Source organism: Trichomycterus rosablanca, chromosome 2 (genome assembly GCF_030014385.1).
Source record: "Trichomycterus rosablanca isolate fTriRos1 chromosome 2, fTriRos1.hap1, whole genome shotgun sequence".
NCBI classification, from domain to species: Eukaryota; Metazoa; Chordata; class Actinopteri; order Siluriformes; family Trichomycteridae; genus Trichomycterus; species Trichomycterus rosablanca.
Window position 1 is genome coordinate 626,631 of NC_085989.1, and position 25,870 is coordinate 652,500.

Here is a 25,870-nt window from a genome sequence, read left to right on the forward strand (position 1 = left end):
GGTGTTTATTAAAGCTAGTTTTCTAGCACCGGATGAAGATCCGACATTTTCCTTTCCTCGGGCTGTATCCCAATCCGGCTCTCTGCTCCCTATACAGGTGCACTATATAGGGATGTAGTTCTGATGTTTCCTCCAGCATACGCAGGGCACTAGGTGGGGATTTGGTAGCAGCCAGTAACGGGACTGCTGTGGGAGCTGAGCTGTTTATCCCGGGCTGCTTTGTTGACTTTAATAAACCCAGTAATACCAGAACAGTGCTGGTGCGGGTCGCGGTGCCGTATTAGGTAGGGATTATAGATTAGATTGGGATTATAGGTTGGGACAGAATGGAGTCTTTGAGGCACCCGCAGCGGCTGCAGCCCGGGGTCGCGGTGGGATACGGAACGATCCCGACTATCCGATCATCGTCTCTGCGGCCCGGGGTTACAGGAACCCTGCCGAGCTCCGGGCCTCCGCCTCCCCTACCACCTCTGCACACCCTCAGCGCAGGCTTCATCAACCACGCCGGCCTCGGGCTGCCCGAACCCAGCGCCGGCAGTCCGGGCGGCCCCATCAATCCAGCCGTGCTGAGAGAGGCTGTGGACGCGGTGGTGCGGAGCTTCGCCAAACACACACAGGGATACGGACGAGGTAACACACACACACACACACACACACACACACGTTACTGCCACATCCGTTGCTAACAGGTGTGTAAAAAATATATAAGGTAAATGATATGCTTTTAACATCTGGGCAACAGTTTAGGGAAGTTCCCCTTTTCTCTTTCAGCATGATTACATCCCTTAACACAAAGTGAACTCTATAAAGAAGTAGTTTGTCTAGCTCCAGTTCTGCTACACAGAGCCCTGGTCTAATCCCACCTCAACTCCGGGGGCACAAATTCCCACTGGCACACTCTGAAGTCCTGTATCAAGGCTTCCCAGGAGAGCGGATGATGTTAAAAGCTACAATTCAGTATAAATGCACATGGTTTTGGAACGGTATGTCCATTAAGCTCATGGTCAGGTGTCCACATAATTTTGTCCATGTAGTGTGTATGGGGTGGATGGAGATTTGGTATATTCTCTATATAATTTATGTACTGGATCAGATCCATAATGTGTTATATGGGTGAAGGAACGCAGGCTGATTCCCAGAAATTCTGGAACTCCTATAAAGCTTTTAAAGGTTATACAGAGCTTTTAGAGCTTCTACAGAGCTTCTACAGCACGTCTACAGAGCTTCTAAAGAGCTTTTACAGTGTCAACAGAGCCTCTATAGAGCTTCTACAGCATCTACAAAGCTTCTACAGAGCTTCTAGAGATTCTACAGAGCTTATACAGCATCTACAGAGCTTCTACAGCATCTACAGAGCTTCTACAGCATCTACAGAGCTTATACAGCATCTACAGAGCCTCTAGAGCTTCTACAGCTTCTACAGAGCTTTTAAAGCCATTATTATTAACGTTTTGTTATGATTCTCTCTGCTCTCTTTCATTTTCCTGCCTCCGTTCTCGTCCCTCTCTCCTCTCAGTGAACGTGGTGGAGGCTCTGCAGGAGTTCTGGCAGATGAAGCAGTCTCGAGGAGCTGAGCTGAAGAACGGAGCTCTGGTGGTGTACGAGATGGTTCCATCCAACAGTCCTCCATACGTCTGCTACGTCAGTCTGCCCGGCGGAAGCTGCTTCGGTAGCTTTCAGGTACGTAGATGGATGGATGTGTGGAAAATGATCTGACTCAGAGAACACTGGGCTGAGATGTGGGTATACAATTACTGACTGTAACCTGGCTGTTCCCCTGTACATCTCGAGACCCCCCTGGACCCCTGCTGGTGAGATGATGTTCGGTTGATGGACCATGTCATAGTAATGGCACTGTTGTGTGCGTTGTTTGGTTTGAGTGTAGCAGCTACAGCAGTGTTGTTGGGATGGAGTCCAACTGTGATACATTTTGCAGGTTCTCCCTATATCACCATAGATCGTCCTTGTGTATTCCAGTTTACTTCCAGTCACGTGTCAGAAACGTGCAGAAGGTGGATTGGCTATATATAAACTATTTGTGATTGTGTGTCTGTGTGATGCGCTATCTGGTCTTACACCCTAGTGGTACAGGACCCACAGTGATCCTGACCGGGATAAATCTGCACATCAGCACTGCAGCAGCTACGGTATTTGCTCAAAAGTATTTAGACACCCTGTAAATTTCATACTGAACATCTTTGAGCTGAATTGGAGCGTAGATTCCCTAAACCTAATGTAAACAAATTCCCACAGACACACTCCACAATCCTGCAGACTGTTATTGAAGCCAGGCGTGAAAAACAACAAATAATTGTCCACAGATGGGAAATAATCAGGTGTCCACATACTTTTGTCCTCATGATTAAAAGCACGTTCCGTTCTGATCTCCGCAGTTCTGCCCGACCAAAGCCGAGGCCAGACGGAGCGCCGCCAAAATCGCCCTGATGAACTCGGTCTTTAATGAGCACCCGTCACGCCGGATCACCGACGAGTTCATCGAGAAGAGCGTGTGTGAGGCGCTGGCCTCCTTCAACGTGAGTCTCTTTTTTCTTCTGGGTGGTTCTAGCAGGACCTGGGACAGGTAGGATGAAGGTTCTCGCGGTTCCTCAGAGAGCTCTCGAGTTCATATCTGACCGGCGCTGCTATAGAAAAGGCCGGACATGAAAGTGGACGGGGTTCCGTATTTGTAATGCAGATGCAACTACGACCTCTGCTGGCTGGTCGAGGCATCTGCACAAGAGCTGGCGAACTTACAGATACCCCTTTTCCACCAAAAAAAACGTGGTTCTTGAACCGGTTCTGTTCAGGTTTCTCTGAACCTTGGTGTTCTGTAGAGAACCGACGCGCGTTTCCACCAGTTTTTGAGAACCAAGCAGCATCATCATCGGTGGGCGTTACTTAACGAAAGTTAAGAGCAGTAATATCATGGTGGAGCGTGTGGATTATGTGCGAGCATTTGTGCTGCTGTTACAGATGTTTGTTTTTATGTAAAAAGCAGCGATCCAATCAAATATCGGTGATAAGAAGACGTGACGTGTTCGTCTCAGTTGTTGTTTTCTTTAGTTTATTAACGTGAGAAGAGTTTTGTGCTTCGGTTTCACCGCGACTCTCGGTGCAAATAACCGATTTGCTCAGCGCTCGACTTAAGCGGTGAAACATCATTAAAGTTCCACAACACGAACAAACATCTGTGTGAAATAAACATCAAATCTACTCTAAAATACCACGTGTATCTGTGTTTAACTGGATTCACTTCACGTGTGTTTATGCAGCTCGGGGAGTTGAAAAAGCTTCACGCTTTATATTTCACGTTAAACGGTGTTCGTTCTGTCCGGGTCACGTTTACCTCGTCACATCACACAGTTCATCTTTTTAAAGGCGCTTTGAAAATATCAGCGGCACACTGAGTCAAAATGTGATCAGGTGAAGTTTAAAAGATAAAAATGCAGCATTAAGCTCCATACGAGACCCCAGCTGACGCCATCGTTGCTGTCGCTATGCTGTACAACACGACGCGCCCACAGGTGACGTCACGGTTCGCGCTGAATAACCCAGTATCCTGTGGTGCCAGATCGGCCCGCTAGTTCACTGTCTGGAACCTCTTTTTTCCGGTGGAAACACGCGGAAGTTGACTTTGCAAGTTTGACTTTGTTCCGCGTCGGTGGAAAAGGGGTAAGAGACAGTAGGGAACTGGTTGCGAGTAAATAAAATAAATAAAAGTGAATATTAATGTAAGTAAGTACGGCTGCAATTGGTCCAAAATGCAGCCGCCCGAGTACTCACTAGGACTAAAAGACGGGAGCATATTACCCCCATACTGGCATCGCTGGTTTTAACATTCCAGGCGGTGCATGGTGATGGACCAGAATATATTTCGGACCTCTTAGTTCCGTATTCCGGTGCCACGGCTCTGAGGTCCTCCAGTCAGGGGCTTTTAGTTGCCCCTAGGACAAAGCGGAAATGGAAGGGAGACTCCTAAGTTGTGGAATACCCGGCCCTTGAATATTAGACTTGCTGAGTCAAAGGAGATTTTTAAAAGAAGGCTTCAGATATATTTTTTGTACCTTAGCCTTTGAGAATGGACCCTAGATGACGTTTCCTGTTTTATTGTTTATTAGATGAAGCTGCACTGTTTGAATAGTTTGTGTCTGATTTTATCGACCCATGGATGCAGCTGGGTTGTTTCTCTGGTTTTAAATGTATTTTATGTATTTTATTTGTTTTATTCATATCGTATCTTATTGATTGTGAAGCACTTTGTATCTTGTCTTAGAAAAGTGCTATATAAATAAAGGTTTACTTACTTAAATATTAATGGTTGATATCGGATAGGTTGGTGCTGATACCCTGTATTGAGGATCAGGAGGATGGCGTATGGTTATCATGTTCTGAGTGTGAGCGTACTGATTCACCGTGCTAGGTTCTAACCTCGCGTTCATGTGGTTTCCAGGGGAACCGAGAGGAAGCGGATAATCCCAACACGGGAATCGGAGCGTTCCGCTTCATGCTGGAGTCGAACAAAGGAAAATCCATGCTGGAGTTCCAGGTAAACAAAAAAATTTTCCTCACTCTTCTCACAGTTTGGTCATTTCCGATTCCCTTGCTGGCTATGATCCAGGGTTCGAATCCCCAGCAGTGCTGTCAGCATTGATAGGTAAGCCTTGACGTGGATTGGCGTCCTGTCTGGGTGCGTAACTGCATCGCGCTGAGGGATTCCAGGGAAGCAGGACCCAGTGACCCAGACCAGGAATAAGCGGTGGAAAAACCCTGCACCGCCCCCACACAGGCTGACCCGCCCCGCCCCGCCCCTTCCATGTCACGCTTTGCTCCACGTGTTCCTCTATTATTGGCGCTGGTATCACCATCAGACAGCAGGAGGCGCTGTTATCATCCACTCCCAAATGTATTGATGTCTGTACCTCGCAGGATGATGATGACGATGATGTATATGACCTGTGATGTCACTGCGGCATGACGTTTGGTATGTTCTCCCTCCTTCTCAGGAACTGATGACGGTTTTCCAGCTGCTGCACTGGAACGGAAGCCTGAAAGCCATGAGAGAGAGACAGTGTTCCCGCCAGGTCAGTTATACCAGAACACACACACACACCGGCCACTTCATTAGGAACACCTGCATTCTTTCAGCATTGTGGGTAAACAACTACTGACTGTAGCCTGGTATCTGCTGCTTGGTACATTTGGTCCCCACTTCCTATATTTTACCGATCAGTAGAAAAAGACCCTGTGCAACGACACTGACACGGTTATGGCACATCAGTGTGTGTGTGTGTGTGTGTGTATGTAGTGAGTGCAGCAGGTGCAGCAGTGTTGTTGGGATTTGTTTGTATCTGTGAAAAATATAAAGCCACCACTGATAAAAGACGAGCTCTAGTGTCCGACTACACACCTACAACACAGGATAGACTGTTTTAAAGGATTTTAAAATCCCAACAACACTGCTGTACCTGCTACACACACACAGGACACATCATCTGCTCAGCGGGAGTCCTTCAAATGGTGAACAGAGCCACAGATGAGCTACAGGCAGTAATTGTATGCCCAACTGTTTAGGTTTAAGGATGTGATCGTTTACCCCAGTGGTCGTCCCTTCCGCAGGAGGTGTTGGCCCATTACTCCCACCGCGCTCTGGACGACGACATGCGGACCCAGATGGCGGCGGACTGGGCGAACCGCGAGCACGGCGTGGCGGGCAGCGTGGCGAGGGAACTGGCGGCGACCGAGCGGGAGCTGGAGGACGCGCGGCTCGCCGGCCGAGAGCTCAGGTTTCACAAAGAGAAGAAGGACATCCTCGTCATGGCCCTCGGGCAGCTGGGCGGGTCGGGCAGCACCACCCTGCCGCTGACGTGCTGAGGGGTGCACGGCTGACCAAAATACTCTGCATTATCGAAAATATGTGGACGCCCCTCGTAATCGACGTGCTTCTGACCTTTCCTGTCGCAGCGTGACTGTGCACAGAGAATCAGAATGTCGATTTAAAACGCAGCAAGCGCATCCACACTCCAAAATATTGTGGACAGCCTTTTTTCAGAAGAGTGGAGGTCGCTGGAGTTTGTTTAAGCTTGTTTTGTGCACAGGGGAACAGTCATGCTGGAACAGGAAAGGTGCACACTCAGAAGCATTTCATTTCCTTTATATAGTTGATTTATTACGCCTGTTAGCGACTGTTGTTGCTGAAACTCAGAAATGTAATAAATAGAAGGGGCGTCCGGATATTTTTGTACATATAGTGTACTTGCATTGTTTGGGTGGATATTGGGTTATAATGGAGGGGTGGGTGGTATAATCGTGAGGACGGTATTAAGGGCCTTGCTCAAGAGACCAACAGTGACAGCCTGGCAGTGGTGGGGCTTAAACCAGCGACCTGATACGACTAAACAACAGTACAGATCCGGCAGGACAGAAAATCATTATAAATCATTATAAACAGCATCAAATTTTAATAAAATTCCTGTGATTTTGTATTTTTTTATTCCATTTTTATGTTGTTTTTGTATCTGTGTGTGTCTGAATGATATAAACGATATTTTCATTATTACTCTCTATGTACATGATTAGATGTAGCGTCGCTCCTGCAGTGCTGTACCGTTGGACCAGTGTGATTTCTACGGTGCTGCAACTTCAGAGCATTTATTACATTTTTATACGACATTATTCAATTTTATATAACGTTACGTTTTGTTTTATACGCCGGTTTTATGACTGTTGTGACTCTTCAATATCCAGTTTGTTTGTAGAGTTATATTCTTGAAATAATAAACAACCTTTTTGCATTTTTGTTCTCGTTTCTTGGCATTTTTTGCACTCATGATACTTTCTACACACACACACAACATTACAGAAGAAAAATGCTGTCATCCTTACTAAGCTCTGTATCCTGGTCAGGGTCGCTGTGGGTCTGGTGCGCATTCTGGAAACACCGGGTGTGAAACAACAACAATTCAGAGTGGACACGGAGAAAACTCAGAGAGAGTTTGAGGATCAAAACCCAGGACCCTGGGGCTATGAGGATCCAGCACTACCCGTGCACCTTCCTTACTAACCTCGTCAGCGTGGTCAGGGTCGCTGTGGGTCTGGGGCACATCCTGGAAACACCGGGTGTGAAACAACAACAACTGAGAGTGAACAGGGAGAAAACTGGAATCCACAAACCAAGTCTGAGGATCAAAACCCAGGACCCTGGGGTTGTGAGGTTCCAGCACTACCCGTGCACCTTCCTTACTTACCTCGTCACCATGGTCAGGGCCGCGGTGGGTCTAACACCGCCAGGAAACTTCAGGCGCTAAGGCAGGAACCCACCCAATCAATTACTGGCCATCACACACACAAATCTAAAGTTGGTTTTATGAGGTGAGATGAAGCTCACTAGTTCATAGAGGGGAACATGCCAAACTACAGAACTTCACGTGACCCACTGTGATTTTATATAACATTACATTTTGTTTTATACGCATGTTTTATGACTATTGTGACTCTTCAATATCCACTTTGTTTCTTGAAATAATAAACAAGCATTCTGGTCAGGGTCGCTGTGGGTCTGGGGCGTATCCTGGTAACTCTGGGGGCAAAACAACAATTCAGATTGGACAGGGGAAAAACTGGAATCCACAAACCAAGTCTGAGGATGAAAGCCCAGGACCCTGGGGCTATGAGGCTCCAGCACTACCCGTGCACCTTCCTTACTTTCCTCTTCACCGTGGTCAGGGCCGCGGTGGGTCTATTGTCGTCAGGAAACTTTATACACTAAGGCAGGAACCCACCCAATCCATCACTTAGTTCTTAAGGTTTAAGGAGGCGAGATTAATCCCACTGGTTTATGAAGGGGAACATGCCAAACTACAGAGCTTCACCGGACCCACCGCGACCTTGAACAGGTTGACGAGTCGCACACTTGAACCAAATGCAGGAACACGTGTACATTAGTGCGACGCTCAGTTGGTGGCAGTAAAGGAAAGTGAACCAGGTTTGCCGGAGAACTCAGCACGCTGCGTCGATCTCTGTCCTCCTGTTGAATACGGTTCCCTTCCGGAAGTGACGCGCTTCACGATGGGAACGATTTTCCACAGCACACTGACAGAGGCGCTAATCACGATCCGCTGTGGGTCTCTGACTGAGAGGTCGTTCTGCTCCCAAAACCCAAATTAAAGCAGGAATATGGTGGCGGAAACGTTCCGGACGGTAAATATACCTCTTTATGAATACATTAGATGTTTGTGTTGGTTAAAATCGCTTGTTTATAGAGCTGCTGTAGTGTTTCTGTAACACCGAGTCTGTTAGCACGGAGTCCTAAGTACAGCAGACCTACAGTCACACAGGTGAGTTAAAGTTCACCTGTAAGAGATCCGGGCTTGTTTTAGTACAGGTCTTGTGATTGTTAAGCATGTTAGCTGTCTCTTTGTCTAGTTGTCAAGTTCTGGAACGAAACCCAAGCTTAAAAAACAGGTCTTGCAGAAGTGAGAAGCTGCTGGAGCATGGGTGTCACTGTCCACAGTCAAGCCAGCTCACTGTCTGTCTGTCAGGAGCATCGAACAGAGCCACATTGAGACATGCAAACTACAGGGTCAGGGGTCAGAATCTGGCATGAACACGAATCCCTGTGTGAACAGGTGAATGGTTTGAGGACCACAGCCTGTCCTGAGCACTGCTGGTGGACACGTGCTTCCCTTAATGACCCCAATTTACTGGGTTATGAAGGCAACTTCATGCAGGATGACAATAATCCACCGTGTCATGAAGCACAAATCCTCTGTGAAGGTGGCTTTAATGGCCTTCACAGGCGCCAGATCTGAATCCAAAATCCATTATAGCACATTAGGGATGTGACAGAATAGGAGATTTGTAATGAATTGGGACTTCGGTCATTAAAACATAGAGCGTGTGCCATCCAGACACACGGGTTTGCTATAATATTCGTTATTAAAGAAGGAATTTCAAGTATAAAGTGTTTAAATGTAAATGTATATTAGTAAACAGACCCTCAGTAAAGCTCAGACCGAAATATATACATATACATTATATAAAATGATCATGATTACAGTATAATCATTCATCAGCACTAATTGATAGCAAAACTCTTCATGTGAGTCCCGTCCTCTGTATTAGAATCAGGTTTTATAATCTGTATTTCTAATCAGGTCCCATGATGTAGATGGAGAGGATGAATGATTCAGCCGTCCATGACATTGACCCTCTGGTGTAAACACGGCTTCCTCTGCCGAGACGTTCTGTTCCGAGATGCAGACATTCTCTGAAAACGTCCGTCCGCGGCCTCACTGTCAAAACATCCAGCGGATCGCCGACGGGCTATTTTTGTACCCGGTCGACCGGACGAGTTTGTACGCTTTCGAAGTGCAGCCACGGCCTGAAGTCGTGTTAATGATGTAAAAAATGACAGAGGGGTGAAAAAAAATGGTTTCGGAAGTTAGGTTCTGAAGATCTGTCCAATAATATCCCGGTTAGGTCTCAAAAACAGAGAAAATAACACTTGAAAGGAAGGGGGGGGGGGGGGGGTATGTAAACAAACAAGCTGCTCCTGTGGCTTAGAGTGAATCTCACAGGTGAAATAACCAAATCTAGAAAGGAAATATTTGATGTTTTGTAGCTGTACGGTGTGGAAGTCTATTACTGCTGAGATCCAGGGTTTGATCCATCCTCAGTAGTGCTATCATCCAGTTGGGTGATGAATACAGGCTGTGTTCCCAGTATTACTGCATTCCTGGGTCCACTGCGACCCTGACCAGGATAAAGCAGTGGTGAAACAGCTGTGTGTCTGGGCGGGCTTAGAACTAATAAACAGCCGGATGAGACGAGGCTTCATGCAACCAAATCCAAAAACAGGGGTCATAAAGAGCGAAGTCGTCGGGTCAGAGCCAGGGAACAAACCCACCAGGCCTCTCAGATCTCCCGGAATTGCTCCTTGAGACGATCTGAGCATGTGCAGAGGAGGGATGAGAGTTCTGTGAGGAGAAGGTGCTAAAGAGAAGGAAGAGGAGCTTTATGGATGCAGTGATTTTGATTGTTGCTGTTTGTGTTTCAGTTGCGGCTCTGTCGGCATCACCTGGCTCTGCTCCAGAAATGTTCGCATCCCAAAAACGCACAAGCGCTGCTGCACAGATCCTTCAGCACACACAGGTTAGATTCTCAAGTGCTTAAGATACTGGATTAGCAATCAGAATGTTGTTGGTTCCAGCCCCACCACCACCACCGGCTTGCCACTGCCGGGTCCTTTATCCTCAACTGCTTCTACTGGATGATTGTAGATGAGATGTAGGTCCAAGCCCGGATTGAAATAGATCCAAGCAACCGAGGATCAAGGGCTTTACTCGAGACCTGGCAGCGATGGGACTTGAACCAGCAAGCTTTTGAAATAATAGTCCAGTACCGTCCAACGTGGGTGTCACTGGGAAATTGAGCATCTCTAAATTGCGTGTGTGTTAATTCTGGTGTGTGTTGGTTTCAGGCCCGCGAGGGGCGCCCGGACGTTCAGGAAGCTGCTGGTGGGCGTGGCCGTCGGAGTTCCGGTGGCGCTGGGAGTGCGCTACGTCCTCTCCGAACCCAAAGAGAAGAGGAAGACGAGGATATTAGCCGAGGGAGCGGGGCGCTTCTGCAGGTCAGAGAGTCTCTTCGATCCTAAAAGGCCAAAAGTATGTGGACACCTGCACAGCGATTACAATGGAGCTGCTATAACAGGCTCCGCTCTTCTGAGGAGGCTGTGATCCCGAGCTGTTGAGTGATGATTTTTGCCCCCATTGGAGTTCTGTCCAGTGGTAGTTTTGGAGTGTATGTGTGGGGATTTGTGCCGGTTCTCTTGTAAGAGCATTCTTAGGCTGTTGTAGTTCCTCCACACCGAACCCCGGGTCTGTACGGACCACACTTTGTGCTGAGGGCCTTCCCTAAACTGTTTAACCTGAACAAAATAACAAGGTAGGTAGGGTGTCTGTATACGTTTGGCCATGTAATGTGTATTAAATAATGAGAGGAAATGTGGTGTAGTGTTTGTTTTTTGGGGTATTTGGGGGTAAATCCTTCCACCCTAAATGTCACGTGACCCGTAATTGGGTGTAATTTAGGAAAACGAGGGCTGAGGGTGACCCGTGTGTGTGCTCATTTTTCTGCAGATCTCTCTACGTCGGGCTCCTGATCTCGGTGGATTACTGGTGGACGTCCAGCGTTGTGTTGCGAGGGGTGGAGGAGGTACGTAAATCATAAAAAAACGACAAGGGTGAGAGTGTGAGTGGTTTACCCTGCGTTCACCCCTGTATTGGGGCTTGAAACTGGTTAAAAGGGTTGCCAGATTTCTAAAATTGACTCCAGTGTGGTACTAGTCCAGACGAGGAGTCAGTCAGGAGGTGTTGGTGTAGGTTTAGGGTACAAACGGACGACTCTTCTCGTCTTCAGGCTCTTATTGTCTGTTTCTGCGTCTCCCTCTGCAGGACGGGACGGAGTTCGCGGCGGCCATGTCCGCGTGCCACCAGCGGGCGGCCGACAGGATGGTAGAGGGGGCGGTGAGGAACGGAGGGGTGTATATCAAATTGGGACAGGGCCTGTGCTCCTTTAATCACCTCCTCCCTCCCGAGTACATCCACACCCTGCAGGTCCTGGAGGATAAAGCTCTCGACCGCCGCTATAAGGAGGTGGACGCTCTGTTCCTGGAGGATTTCGACTCCACGCCCGCTCAGCTCTTCAAGAGCTTCGACTACGAGCCGATAGCGGCGGCCAGCTTAGCGCAGGTCCACCGAGCAGAACTGCATGATGGGACGGCCGTGGCGGTGAAGGTGAGCTGTTGCAGTGTAGGGGTGCGGGGCGTGTCGGGTGTCGTTTCTGATGACCCTGTGTTGCGTGTAGGTGCAGTACATCGACCTCAGGGATCGCTTCGATGGAGACATCAGGACCTTGGAGATCCTGCTGGACGTGGTGAAGTTCATGCACCCCAGCTTCGGCTTCCGCTGGGTCCTCAAGGTGTGTAGGTTCGAGTCCCACGGGGCGCTCTGGCGACCTCTGCTGGCTGTGGTACAGAGCTGGTACTGATCTGATCTTGTTGTTCTGGTGTTGGCAGGATCTGAAGGGGACGTTGGCGCAGGAGCTGGATTTTAAGAACGAGGGGAGGAATTCGGAACGCTGCGCCCGCGAGCTCCAGCACTTCAAGTTCATCGTCGTACCCAAAGTCTTCTGGGACCTGACCAGCAAGGTAAAGCACCAGGATCTCATCGTCATGCCATCATCACAGAACATCACACACAACATCATAACACACCATCATCACAGAACACACATCATAACACACCATAATCACACACCATCACACACCACCATCATCACACACCACCATCACACATGCTTCTCAGAACATCACACACACCATCATCACACACTATCACAGAACATCACACACAATCATCACACACCACCATCACACACCATCATCACACATGCTTCTCAGAACATCACACACCATCATCACACACCACCATCACACACCATCATCACACATGCTTCTCAGAACATCACACACACCATCATCACACACTATCACAGAACATCACACACAATCATCACACACCACCATCACACATGCTTCTCAGAACATCACACACACCATCATCACACACCACCATCATCACACACCATCATCACACACCACCATCATCACACACCACCATCATCACACACCATCATCACACATGCTTCTCAGAACATCATCACACACCATAATCACACACCATCATCACAGAACATCACACACATCATAACACACCATCATAACACACCATCATAACACACCATCATAACACACCATCACACACCACCATCACACATGCTTCTCAGAACATCACACACCGTCATCACACACCACCATCATAACACACCACCATCACACATGCTTCTCAGAACATCACACACACCATAATCACACCATCACAGAACATCACACACAATCAGCACACACCATCATCACACACAATCATTATCACACTTCATTATCACACACATCATCACTTAACATCACACACCATTATCACACACCATAATTTAACATCACACACCATCATCATCACACACCATGACTTAACCGGGACTGGTCCGAGCGACTGAGCGAGGCACATAGAGCTTAACGTGTCGTTCTGTACTGCTGATTGGACGCGTGGCGGAGGGGGTGTGTGGTGATCCAGCAGCGGGTTTTATAATTGGGATCTGAAAATGACTAAATACAAAGAGTGGAAAAATCCAGAAAATAAATAAATAAATAAATAAAAGTAAAGTCACTGTAGATATGAAGGGAATGAAGTTGAGAATGAAGTTGTGACGGTCGTGTTGTGTTTGTACCGCAGCGCGTCCTCACGGCCCAGTTCTGCGAAGGCTGTAAGATCAACGACGTGGAGGAGCTGAAGAAGCAGGGGCTGAGCGCCAGAGACGTGAGTACCGCCGCCTCATCGCCGTCACCGTTCATCTGATGGTTGAGATGTTGTGATGATGAACATGTTCTCCGTTTTGCTCCTCAGGCTGCAGAGAAGCTGATCAGGACGTTCGCGGAGCAGATCTTCTACACCGGCTTCATCCACGCCGACCCACATCCTGGTAACGGTACGAGCTGTTCCGTATTCCATCTATGATACACTGTGTGGTCAAAAGTATTCGGACGCCTGAGCACCAGCTTGTGGGACGTCTGTAGAGCGCCCGGCCAGGCCGGCAGCACCAACACTAAAGCTTTACTGCCCGTCTGGTTGAACAGCAGTCGAATGCGCCAGCCTGGCGGGCAGTAAAGCTTTAGTGACGTTCATTTTGATCGATTGCTTTTGGAAATGAAAGAGGGGGATGATGAGGGGTGCCATCGGCCCCGCCCGAACCCCCCAAGGTTACCTGGATGTTTTTTTGTCCTAGTGCTGGTCCGGAGGGGTCCCGATAAGAAAGCAGAACTGGTTCTTCTGGATCATGGACTCTACCAGAGCCTCAGCAAAAGGTACCGGCTCGACAGTGTAGTTTTATTTTAATATTAATGTTATTTAAATATTTCTTTTGATCTTTTCCTTTGATCTTTGTCAGCGACCGGGTGGCGCTGTGCCAGCTTTGGCGCTCCATCATTCTCAGGGACGAGGCGGCCATGAAGAGACACTCCAAACAGCTTGGGGTAAAAGGTCAGTCTTGAGGTCTTTATCTGTCTTACATATAAACGTATCGCAACATATCCAGTTCCCCATGTCCCCCACGCTGGTAGAAGCGGGTTCTAAGCCTAGCCGTTGCAGCAGCATGGGTTCGAATCCTCGTCGGGTCTGCTCGTGTGTGTCGAGAGCCCGGCCAGCACCAGCAGTGTTCCGTTAGATTTGATCTGATTTACTCTTCTGACCCGCCCCAGAACGCGATCACTTCCTGTTCTGCGAGATGCTGCTGCAGCGCCCCATCAACATGCGCCAGCTGGGCCTGGCGAACGTCCTGAGCCGAGAGGAGACGTCCTACATGCGCAGCATGGCGGCCGAGCGCTTCGACAGCATCATGGACGTGCTGAAGTCGCTGCCCCGACCCATGCTGCTGGTGTTCCGCAACATCAACACCGTGCGCAGCATCAACATCGCGCTGGGAGCGCCCGTCGATCGCTACGCCCTCATGGCTAAGAGGTGGGTTCACGTCCCGGTTAGGGTTTACCGTGACGTGTTCTGGGTTCGGGAAGTATTCACACCCTCCAGGTTTGCTGTAATGATCCTTGAGATGTTTTATGAGCTCTGTTGAATCCACCTGCTGCGTCTGAATTGATTAGACGCAGCTTGAAAAGGCGCACCGGGGTCTATAAGGAGCCAAACTTTACACCAAACATGAAGTCCAAGGAACCGAATATTAAAATATTTGAGGTTTTTAGTGCCCCAGGAGTGGAAGGGAGTCAAGTTTCGTACACACTTGAACCTTCTTGGTCAGAAAGGTATGGAAGAAGCCAACGATCACCTTAAAAGAGCTCCAAGAGTCTTATGTAGAGTCAGGAGAACCTGTTGGATGGACAACCATCTCTGCAGCCTCCATATGGTGGAGTGGTGAGATGGGGGTGCTGCTGATATAAAACATTCCTACTGCTGGTGAGGGTGTGAATACTTTCTGAATCCAGTGCAGACTCACTGGCCACTTTATTAGGAACCCCGTACCATGTTCATCAGTGTGTTTCTCTGTGTGATCCAGCGCCGTACGCGGTTGGGGTAAAACCAGAGCGGACGAGTCCGGGTTCCTGTCCAGGACGGTGCTGAGCCGCTGGATCTGCTCCTTCTGGGAGAACCTGAAGTTCCAGTGTGCTTTAAGGTGATCGTCTCTACAGTCCGTCTCGGCTCGCACCACATTTCAAAATACACGAGCGATTATTTTAGCCACATCTGGTTTTACCTACACGAGCTCCGCCTGTGAGTTTTGCATGTTCTCCCCATGTCTGCATGAGTGTCCTGTGTACTGATTTCCTTTGACTTCACAAGAACGTACAACAGGTGAACGGGGCTGCACGTATCTGCTCCTGAGTGTGAGTGAACGAGTGAGTCGGGGGTGACGGTTCGAGTGGATGAATAACTGGGAGTGTAAATGAATGTGTGAGTGAGTGAGTGAGTTTATGGATGATCGAATGTTGGTGTAGAAGCGTGAGTGAATGAGTTAGGGAATGAATGAATATTTGACTGGGTGAGTAATGGACTGGCCCGGTACTACCTTGCACTGGACCCACCACGACCCTGACCAGGATGAAGCAGTTAGTATGAATGAGTGAATGAACTCAGCAGCTTCAGTACAAATGTAAGAGGTTCAGGTCATGATGAAGATGGTGATGTTGATGGTGATTATGGTAAAAGTGGTGGTGAAGGTGGTGGTGGTGTTGATGGTGATGGTGATGTTGTTGATGTTGTTGATGGTGATGTTGTTGATGTTGTTGATGTTGTTGATGGTGGTGGTGATGTTGTTGATGGTGGTGATGATGGTGGTGGTGATGGTGAGAGTAGTGGTGAAAGTGGTGGTGATGATGGTGATGTTGATGATGGTGGTGAAAGTGGTGGTGATGGTGAAGGTGGTGAAGGTGGTGGTGATGATGGTGGTGATGGTGATGATGGTGATGGTGATGATGGTGATGTTAATGATGGTGAAAGTGGTGGTGATGACGATGATGATGATAGTGGTGATGATGATGATAGTGGTGATGATGATGATGATAATGATGGTGATGATGATAATGATGGTGATGATGATAATGATAGTGGTGATGTTGATGGTGATGGTGATGATAATGATAGTGATGATGATAGTGGTGATGATAGTGGTGATAATGATGGTGATAGTGGTGATGGTGATGATAGTGTTGATGGTGATAGTGGTGATAATGATAGTGATGGTGATGATGATGATGATAATGATGGTGATGATGATAATGATGGTGATGATGATAATGATAGTGGTGATGTTGATGGTGATGGTGATGATAATGATAGTGATGATGATAGTGGTGATGATAGTGGTGATAATGATGGTGATAATGATGGTGATAGTGGTGATGGTGATGATAGTGTTGATGGTGATAGTGGTGATAATGATAGTGATGGTGATGATGATGATGATGATGATGATGATAGTGGTGATGATAGTGGTGATAATGATAGTGATGGTGATGATGATGATGATGATGATGATGATAGTGGTGATGATAGTGGTGATAATGATAGTGATGGTGATGATGATGATGATGATGATGATGATAGTGGTGATGATAGTGGTGATAATGATAGTGATGATGATGATGATGTGTTGCAGGTCTGAGATGATGATGGTATGGTGATGATGATTATTATGATGATGATGATGTGTTGCAGGTCTGAGATGGTGATAATGATAGTGTTGATGATGGTGTTGATGGTGATGATGATGATGATAACGATAGTGTTGATGGTGATGATGGTGATAATGATGGTGATAATGATGAAGATTGATGATGTGTTGCAGGTCTGAGATGATGATAATGATAGTGTTGATGATGGTGTTGGTGGTGATGATGATGATGATAACGATAGTGTTGATGGTGATGATGGTAATAATGATGATGTGTTGCAGGTCTGAGATGATGATAATAATGATGATAGTGTTGATGGTGATGATGATAATCATGAGTGATGATGTGTTGCAGGTCTGAGATGGTGATAATGGTGATGATGATTATTATGATGATGGTGATGATGATGATGATGGTGATGTGTTGCAGGTCTGAGATGGTGATGATGAGTCTGACTCGCTCTGTACTTCAGCTTCTCTCCTTCTGTGGTTTCATCAGCCTGGACCAGCAGGTGTACCAGTACCTCCAGTAACCTTCATCTTCACCTTCATCAGGTCCAGACATCCTCCATCCGTCCATCACTCTGTTCACCTGCACAAACCAGCCAGAACCTGCACACATGAGGGTCAAAAGTATGTGGACACCTGACCACCAGCTTGTTGGAGACCCCATCCCAGAACCATGCAGCTACAACAGGCTCCACTCCGAAGGTCCGGCTCGCAGGTGGCGTTCCAGTTCGTCCTAAAGGTGTCCGAGCTGTGTGCATACCCAACACATCAAACCAAATGGCTTTGTGGTCAGGTGTGCAGTCACATGCCGGAGCCGGAACATGAACAAAGAGCTCCGGCTCCACCCGAGGGCTTCCGTAATCGGACTGATGGGATCTGATGCAGTAATCTGTGTTCCGTTCGTTACCTGACGGCTCAGGTTCATCTTTAACCAAAATCTTCACTCGCACGGTGCTTTTCTTCGGTTCTCGCCGTCAATCACAACACGATGTGTTGCTGGTGTTTGTGGGCGGAGCTTATTTTCCCACAGCAGTAGAAATCTCACGTCGAGTATTCAGTACAGTCCCGATGTGGATTGGGACGCAGCCATAGATGCTCACTGTCTAAATCAGTGGTAGAATCACTTTAGGAGTTTAACGACCGAACCTCCGTCCCTGATTGGCTGACTCGTGTGCACTTCACTATCCAGCAGCCAACAGAGAGTCACGCTATGCTCTTAAACGTTCCTCCACCAGACGCACCGACGAGGAGAAACGCCGTCCGTCCTTCCCTACCTCAGACACGCCCAGATGCATCTGTCGACTCGAGAGCTTTATCAGCGGTGTGCTAGCGTGTTAACCCAAACCTGCTCCGTCACTGGCGCATCGCTGAACACAGCCGAGTGAGTTTTAAACTCTATTCCTGAACGGTTGTGCAGCAGGATCTGATAATGCAGAGTTTATTATTATTATTACTGTTAAATTTAACGACTAGTAGAAGATTCCTACAGAGAGTCTCGGCACGTACGGAGGACCACGCTACTCTCTCTGTATTCTTCCACCACGCCAACCAGCACAAATCTGCTCATCGAGGGTTCAAATCAGTTCCTCTGTAGGAAGATCTGTACGTCTGTTGGGTGTCCTGCTCATTATTTTATCTATTTTAATACATGTTAACACATGAAGTACAAACGTTAGTGTTTTATAAACCATCATGTTAAATACTTGAAGCCTTTTAAAATGTGGACCTGCAATCAAAATATATATATATGTAAATATATATAAATATAAATGCATTATTCATCCCAAGTGTGTTGGTCAATGTTTCCTCCCTTTAAATCAGTGTTCCCCAACCACCGGGCTGTGGACTGGTCCCGGTCCCTGGGCTATTTATTACCGGGCCGCACAGACAGAGTGAACAATTAGAGACGCTAGAAAAGCAGTTTTCACTGCTTCTATTTCGGGTGTTATTGTCACCCCTAGGTGGAAGCAGCGTCTCGCTGCAGTGAAAACAGCTCATTTTACATTGTTTGTGAGGAATATTATTAAATAATATTAAATAATATTAAAACCTCCCTTTCCCACCAGTCCGTGAAATTATATCTTATATGAATTTTACATTGTCTGTGGTCTGTGGGAAACGCTGCCCAGGTGCAGATCAAACCCAACGTCAGGTCTTTTTTATCCAGAATTTTCTTTTATTCGACCCATTTTCATACAAAACTGAATATTGTACAGAACAACGATCACAAAAAACAAACAAACGCGGAACAGATTTTCCTCTGGAACCTGAGAGAGTCTCAGAAGTGAGCGGTCACTCGATCGATCTCCAGCAGGTCCTCCAAAATCTGCAAACGGGGGAAAAAATAACCAGGTTTAGATTAGATTAGATTAAACTTTATTGTCACTGTGCAGAGTACAAGTACAGAAGCATCTAACCAGAAGTGCAAGATAGAGATTATTTACATATAATCCAGTTAAGTGCAGCAGTGAGCAGATAAGTAAAAATATTAAGAACAGTAAACAGATAGTGATTGTCCGGTGTATAGACTAGTATATAATTACAGAGTTATGAAAGGTGAATACAGTGGCTAAATGATTTAGGGGTCTGAATCAGACCAGCACACGTTCACTGTGTTATTAAAGGTGTTGGTGAATGAATGAATGAGTGAGGGGCGGTTCTCACGATGTCGGAGGTGGTGCCGATCTTCTTGGCGAGTTCACTGCGCTCCATGGTGCTCAGGTACAGGTACTTGTTCAGCAGTTCTCCATCCAGAATGTTCCGCACTGCGTTCTGTAACGGCCGGCGCTCCACATGCAGCATTCTGACCGACACGGAGAGAGAGCGTGAATGAGTGAGTGAGTGTGTGTTTGAGGTCACACTGCAGTTCAAACATGAAGCTCCTCTAAACTAAAGAACAACTGTAAAATATATGTGAGCGATGAATGAGTGATGAGATCTGGATAAAAGAGTGATGACTGAGTGATTGTTGATGAATAAATGAGTGATGATGGAATGATGAAGTAATGACTGAATGAGAGATGAGTGATGTCGGATAAATGAATGAGTGATGAGCTGGGTGACTGAGTGATGTCTGAATGATGATGAATGAGTGATGAGAGCTGGATGAAGAAGTGATGCTTGAGTGATGAAGTTGAGGGTGAATGATGAATGAATGAGTGATGGCTGAGAAATGAGAACTGGGTAAAGGAGTGCTGATGGGGTGATGACTGAATGATGTCTGATTATAAAGACTAAGTGATGAATGAATGAATAATGAATGAGTGATAAATGAGTTATTAGAGCTGATGATAAGAGAGATGACAATGATGTCTGATAAATGAGTGATGAGAGCTGGATGAAGGAGTGATTAACAAGTGATGAATAACGAATGACTGAGTGATAAATGAGTGATTAGAGCTGATAATAAGAGAGTGATGAATGAGTGAGTGAGTGAGTGAGTGAGGAAAGCTAGATAAAGGAGTAATGAATAATGAATGAGTGATAAATGAGTGATTAGAGCTGATGAGAGAGTGATGACTGAATGATGTCTGATGAATGAGTGAGTGAGTGAGTGAGTGAGTGAGTACCTGAAGGCTTTAGGGTTGAGGCCGGCGTGGTGAGGCAGCATGGTGGTGAGAGCGTTCTGTAACATCAGTAAGCGGCGGTACGTTTTCTCCGGCATGGGTAGGAGCAGTCCGATCCCTCCGTCCAGAGTCGCTACACACACACACACACACACAGGGAGAACATGCTAATGTTACTCTATCATGTGATTAGTTCCAGGTCTCAGTGAGTTTGCTGTAAGAGGAACGGAGGAACCCGCTGCTCCTGCTGTACTCCTCCACTCATCATGCTGCCTCCTCTGATATACTGTGTGTGTACATGTGTGTGTGTGTGTGTACGTGTGTGTGTGTGTGTGTACATGTGTATGTGTGTGTGTACATGTGTGTGTGTGTGTGTGTACGTGTGTGTGTGTGTGTACGTGTGTACATGTGTACATGTGTATGTGTGTGTGTACATGTGTGTGTGTGTGTACGTGTGTGTGTGTGTGTACATGTGTACATGTGTGTGTGTGTGTGTGTGTACATGTGTGTGTGTGTGTACGTGTGTGTGTGTGTGTACATGTGTACATGTGTGTGTGTGTACGTGTGTGTGTGTGTACGTGTGTGTGTGTGTGTACGTGTGTGTGTGTGTGTACGTGTGTGTGTGTGTACGTGTGCGTGTGTGTGTGTGTGTACGTGTGTGTGTGTGTACGTGTACGTGTGTGTGTGTGTGTGTGTACATGTGTGTGTGTGTGTACATGTGTGTGTGTGTACATGTGTGTGTGTGTGTGTGTACATGTGTGTGTGTGTGTGTACATGTGTGTGTGTGTGTGTACGTGTGTGTGTGTGTACGTGTACATGTGTGTGTGTGTGTGTGTACATGTGTGTGTGTGTACGTGTGTGTGTGTACGTGTACATGTGTGTGTGTGTGTGTACATGTGTGTGTGTGTGTACATGTGTGTGTGTGTACATGTGTGTGTGTGTACATGTGTGTGTGTGTACATGTGTGTGTGTGTGTGTGTACATGTGTGTGTGTGTGTGTACATGTGTGTGTGTGTGTACGTGTGTGTGTGTACGTGTACATGTGTGTGTGTGTGTGTGTGTACATGTGTGTGTGTGTGTACATGTGTGTGTGTGTACGTGTGTGTGTGTGTACGTGTACATGTGTGTGTGTGTGTGTGTACATGTGTGTGTGTGTACGTGTGTGTGTGTACGTGTGTGTGTGTGTACATGTGTGTGTGTACATGTGTGTGTGTGTACATGTGTGTGTGTGTGTACATGTGTGTGTGTACACATGTGTGTGTGTGTGTACATGTGTGTGTGTGTACATGTGTGTGTGTACGTGAGTGTGTGTGTGTGTGTACATGTGTGTGTGTGTACATGTGTGTGTGTACGTGAGTGTGTGTGTGTGTGTACATGTGTGTGTGTACGTGAGTGTGTGTGTACGTGAGTGTGTGTGTGTGTGTGTGTGTGTGTGTACATGTGTGTGTGTGTGTGTGTGTGTGTGTACATGTGTGTGTGTGTACATGTGTGTGTGTACGTGAGTGTGTGTGTGTGTGTGTGTGTACATGTGTGTGTGTGTGTGTGTGTGTGTGTACATGTGTGTGTGTACGTGTGTGTGTGTGTACGTGTACATGTGTGTGTGTGTGTGTGTACATGTGTGTGTGTGTACGTGTGTGTGTGTACGTGTGTGTGTGTGTACATGTGTGTGTGTGTGTACATGTGTGTGTGTACACATGTGTGTGTGTGTGTGTACATGTGTGTGTGTGTACATGTGTGTGTGTACGTGAGTGTGTGTGTGTGTGTACATGTGTGTGTGTGTACATGTGTGTGTGTACGTGAGTGTGTGTGTGTGTGTACATGTGTGTGTGTGTACATGTGTGTGTGTACGTGAGTGTGTGTGTGTGTGTGTGTGTGTGTGTGTACATGTGTGTGTGTGTGTGTGTGTGTGTGTGTACATGTGTGTGTGTGTACATGTGTGTGTGTACATGTGTGTGTGTGTACATGTGTGTGTGTACGTGAGTGTGTGTGTGTGTGTACATGTGTGTGTGTGTACATGTGTGTGTGTACGTGAGTGTGTGTGTGTGTGTGTGTGTGTGTACATGTGTGTGTGTGTGTGTGTGTGTGTGTGTACATGTGTGTGTGTGTGTACATGTGTGTGTGTGTACGTGTGTGTGTGTGTACGTGTGTGTGTGTACGTGTGTGTGTGTGTACATGTGTGTATGTGTGTACATGTGTGTGTGTACACATGTGTGTGTGTGTGTGTACATGTGTGTGTGTGTACATGTGTGTGTGTACGTGAGTGTGTGTGTGTGTGTACATGTGTGTGTGTGTACATGTGTGTGTGTACGTGAGTGTGTGTGTGTGTGTGTGTGTACATGTGTGTGTGTACGTGAGTGTGTGTGTGTGTGTGTGTGTGTACATGTGTGTGTGTGTGTGTGTGTGTGTGTGTGTGTGTGTGTGTGTGTGTACATGTGTGTGTGTGTACATGTGTGTGTGTACGTGTGTGTGTGTGTACATGTGTGTATGTGTGTACATGTGTGTGTGTACACATGTGTGTGTGTGTGTGTACATGTGTGTGTGTGTACATGTGTGTGTGTACGTGAGTGTGTGTGTGTGTGTACATGTGTGTGTGTGTACATGTGTGTGTGTACGTGAGTGTGTGTGTGTGTGTGTGTGTACATGTGTGTGTGTACGTGAGTGTGTGTGTGTGTGTGTGTGTGTACATGTGTGTGTGTGTGTGTGTGTGTGTGTGTGTGTGTGTGTGTGTGTGTGTGTGTGTGTGTGTACATGTGTGTGTGTGTACATGTGTGTGTGTACGTGAGTGTGTGTGTGTGTGTACATGTGTGTGTGTGTACATGTGTGTGTGTACGTGAGTGTGTGTGTGTGTGTGTGTGTGTGAGTCCTACCGAACCAGGTGATGTGTTTATTATCCCAGGTCAGGGCTTTTTTGCTGCTTTGATCCTGAACCCCGCGGCAGGGCATCCGCCAGAACGTGTTCACATGAGCGCCGACGTTAAAATCGGCTCTACGCAGCAGACGCATCCCGCCAAAACTCTCCTTAGCTACACACACACACACACACACACACACACACACACACACACACACACACACACACACACCGAGTTATGATCCACATCAGTCGGGATGCATCATTAGGATCATTAATACGGACACCACCAAGTGTAGAATGTTAATTGCATTAAACAAATTACACACTTCCGGCTTTGTGCAACAGTTTAGGGAAGGCCCTTTTCTTGTCCCTGCATGACTCCCGTGCACAAAGTCCTGCACAGAGCCCTGACCTCAACCCCACTCAACAGCTTTGGGATGAACCGACCCCCATAGACACACTCCAACATCTAGCTGAGGCTGTTATAGCCACAAAAGTGGGTTACAGGTTTGTAACGATATGTTTAACAAGCTTATAATCAGGTGTCCACATACTTTTGAGTGCACAGTGCAGATCATTCAGGCTCTGTGCAGAAGGGACATCAATTAAGGCAAAAAAAAATTATTTTATAATTATTAATATCAGTTACTTCTATTTAATAATTTAATTTATTAATCACCACACACACACACACACACACACACACACACACACACACACACACACAGAGATGATCAGAGCAGACGTACCTTCTGGCAGGTACATGTAAACCAGCAGGTTTTTCTCTCTGTCAGAAACTGGATGAAACAAACAGAAAAACAAGGATTTAAGTAATGTGTGCGTATACAAGTACTGACTGTAGCCCATCTGTTTTTCTGTACACTGTCACCCCATGATGTCTGGGTGGTGGCTCATTCTAAGCCCTGTAACATTACATTACACTAACACAGTAATAACACTGTAGTGTGTGTTATTATGTGTATGTATATGTGTAGCAGGTGCAGCAGTGTTGTTGGGACACCTCAGTGTCAGTGCTGATAGGAGAACAGCGCTCCAGCTGTGATTTATTAATCCCAACAACACTGCTGCACCTGCTACACTCATACACACACACACACACAGACCATGTCATTATCGTGTTAATGAACACTCAGACAGTCAGTAATTGTATACCCCCACAGTGCATCTACATTATAAAATGGCTCAAGATTGTACATTCAAGACAGGTGTTCCTAATAAAGTGCTCTGTGTGTGTGTATATGTATTGTTTGTTGTACGTTACCCAGAAAGCCGAGCTGGTTGTTGTCCACCATGAACTCAGTGCTGTAGACCTCCAGAGGCTTCGCCTCCTAAACACGAACCAAAATAAACCCTCAGCACAGTTCAAAACCTCAACCGAGTCTGATCCTAACCACGTCCAATCAGACGGGCCGATTATAACGAGTCACGGTGGGGGTATAGGTGGGGTGGTGGGGGTGATGGAGGTGTAGGTGGTGGTGATGAGGGTGTAAGTGGTGGTGAAGGTGTAGGTGGGGGTGGTGAGGGTGTAGGTGGTGGTGATGAGGGGGTAAGTGGGGGTGTAGGTGGTGAGGGTGTAGGTGGTGAGGGTGTAGGTGGGGGTGTAGGTGGTGAGGGTGTAAGTGGTGAGGGTGTAGGTGGTGAGGGTGTAAGTGGTGAGGGTGTAAGTGGTGAGGGTGTAAGTGGTGAGGGTGTAGGTGGTGAGGGTGTAAGTGGTGAGGGTGTAGGTGGTGAGGGTGTAGGTGGTAAGGGTGTAGGTGAGGGTGTAGGTGGTGAGGGTGTAAGTGGTGAGGGTGTAAGTGGTGAGGGTGTAGGCGGGGGTGTAGGTGGTGAGGGTGTAAGTGGTGAGGGTGTAGGTGGTGAGGGTGTAGGCGGGGGTGTAGGTGGGGGTGTAGGTGGTGAGGGTGTAAGTGGTGAGGGTGTAGGTGGTGAGGGTGTAGGTGGTGAGGGTGTAGGTGGTGAGGGTTTAAGTGGTGAGAGTGTAGGTGGTGAGGGTTTAAGTGGTGAGGGTGTAGGTGGTGAGGGTGTAAGTGGTGAGGGTGTAGGTGGTGAGGGTGTAGGTGGTGAGGGTGTAGGTGGTAAGGGTGTAAGTGGTGAGGGTGTAGGTGGTGAGGGTGTAAGTGGTGAGGGTGTAGGTGGTGAGGGTGTAGGTGGTGAGGGTGTAAGTGGTGAGGGTGTAAGTGGTGAGGGTGTAGGTGGTGAGGGTGTAAGTGGTGAGGGTGTAGGTGGTGAGGGTGTAGGCGGGGGTGTAGGCGGTGAGGGTGTAAGTGGTGAGGGTGTAAGTGGTGAGGGTGTAGGCGGGGGTGTAGGTGGTGAGGGTGTAGGCGGGGGTGTAGGTGGTGAGGGTGTAGGTGGTGAGGGTGTAGGTGGGGGTGTAGGTGGTGAGGGTGTAAGTGGTGAGGGTGTAGGCGGTGAGGGTGTAGGTGGTGAGGGTGTAGGTGGTGAGGGTGTAGGCGGGGGTGTAGGTGGTGAGGGTGTAGGTGGTGGTGTAGGTGGTGAGGGTGTAAGTGGTAAGAGTGTAGGTGGTGAGGGTGTAGGTGGTGAGGGTTTAAGTGGTGAGGGTGTAGGTGGTGAGGGTTTAAGTGGTGAGGGTGTAGGTGGTGAGGGTGTAAGTGGTGAGGGTGTAAGTGGT

General features: G+C 47.5%; 4 protein-coding genes across 4 annotated transcripts in view; 3 read left to right on the plus strand and 1 right to left on the minus strand.

The window, feature by feature from the left end:
- The first annotated feature begins 161 nt into the window (after nt 1-161).
- Nucleotides 162-6,784, plus strand: lix1l (limb and CNS expressed 1 like). Its single transcript, XM_062989104.1, has 6 exons — nt 162-630; nt 1,517-1,680; nt 2,394-2,534; nt 4,451-4,546; nt 5,004-5,081; nt 5,617-6,784. The coding sequence occupies exons 1-6, from the start codon at nt 327-329 to the stop codon at nt 5,869-5,871; spliced, it is 1,038 nt and encodes a 345-aa protein (XP_062845174.1). The 5' UTR covers nt 162-326; the 3' UTR covers nt 5,872-6,784.
- Nucleotides 6,785-8,102: 1,318 nt separating this feature from the next.
- Nucleotides 8,103-18,605, plus strand: adck5 (aarF domain containing kinase 5). Its single transcript, XM_063009266.1, has 14 exons — nt 8,103-8,196; nt 10,055-10,149; nt 10,478-10,627; nt 11,136-11,211; nt 11,451-11,792; nt 11,863-11,976; nt 12,074-12,205; nt 13,347-13,430; nt 13,518-13,599; nt 13,897-13,975; nt 14,059-14,150; nt 14,369-14,627; nt 15,178-15,294; nt 17,222-18,605. Exons 1-14 carry the CDS (start codon nt 8,173-8,175, stop codon nt 17,322-17,324), a joined length of 1,749 nt encoding a protein of 582 aa, XP_062865336.1. The 5' UTR covers nt 8,103-8,172; the 3' UTR covers nt 17,325-18,605.
- A 350-nt stretch (nt 18,606-18,955) lies between these two features.
- cpsf1 (cleavage and polyadenylation specific factor 1) overlaps nt 18,956-25,870 on the minus strand; it is a 26,923-nt gene continuing 20,008 nt past the window's right edge. Inside the window, exons 33-38 of the mRNA XM_063009267.1 lie at nt 24,503-24,569; nt 23,970-24,017; nt 23,234-23,389; nt 20,370-20,499; nt 19,465-19,603; nt 18,956-19,126 (exon numbers count right to left, since the gene is read on the minus strand). Of these exons, the coding sequence (XP_062865337.1) occupies nt 19,079-19,126; nt 19,465-19,603; nt 20,370-20,499; nt 23,234-23,389; nt 23,970-24,017; nt 24,503-24,569 (588 nt within the window). The 3' untranslated portion in view covers nt 18,956-19,078. The remainder of the gene's footprint in view (nt 19,127-19,464; nt 19,604-20,369; nt 20,500-23,233; nt 23,390-23,969; nt 24,018-24,502; nt 24,570-25,870) is intronic.
- Nucleotides 24,699-25,691, plus strand: LOC134309291 (acanthoscurrin-2-like). The gene is made up of 4 exons (XM_062990955.1): nt 24,699-24,706; nt 24,793-24,848; nt 25,491-25,570; nt 25,677-25,691. The coding sequence occupies exons 1-4, from the start codon at nt 24,699-24,701 to the stop codon at nt 25,689-25,691; spliced, it is 159 nt and encodes a 52-aa protein (XP_062847025.1).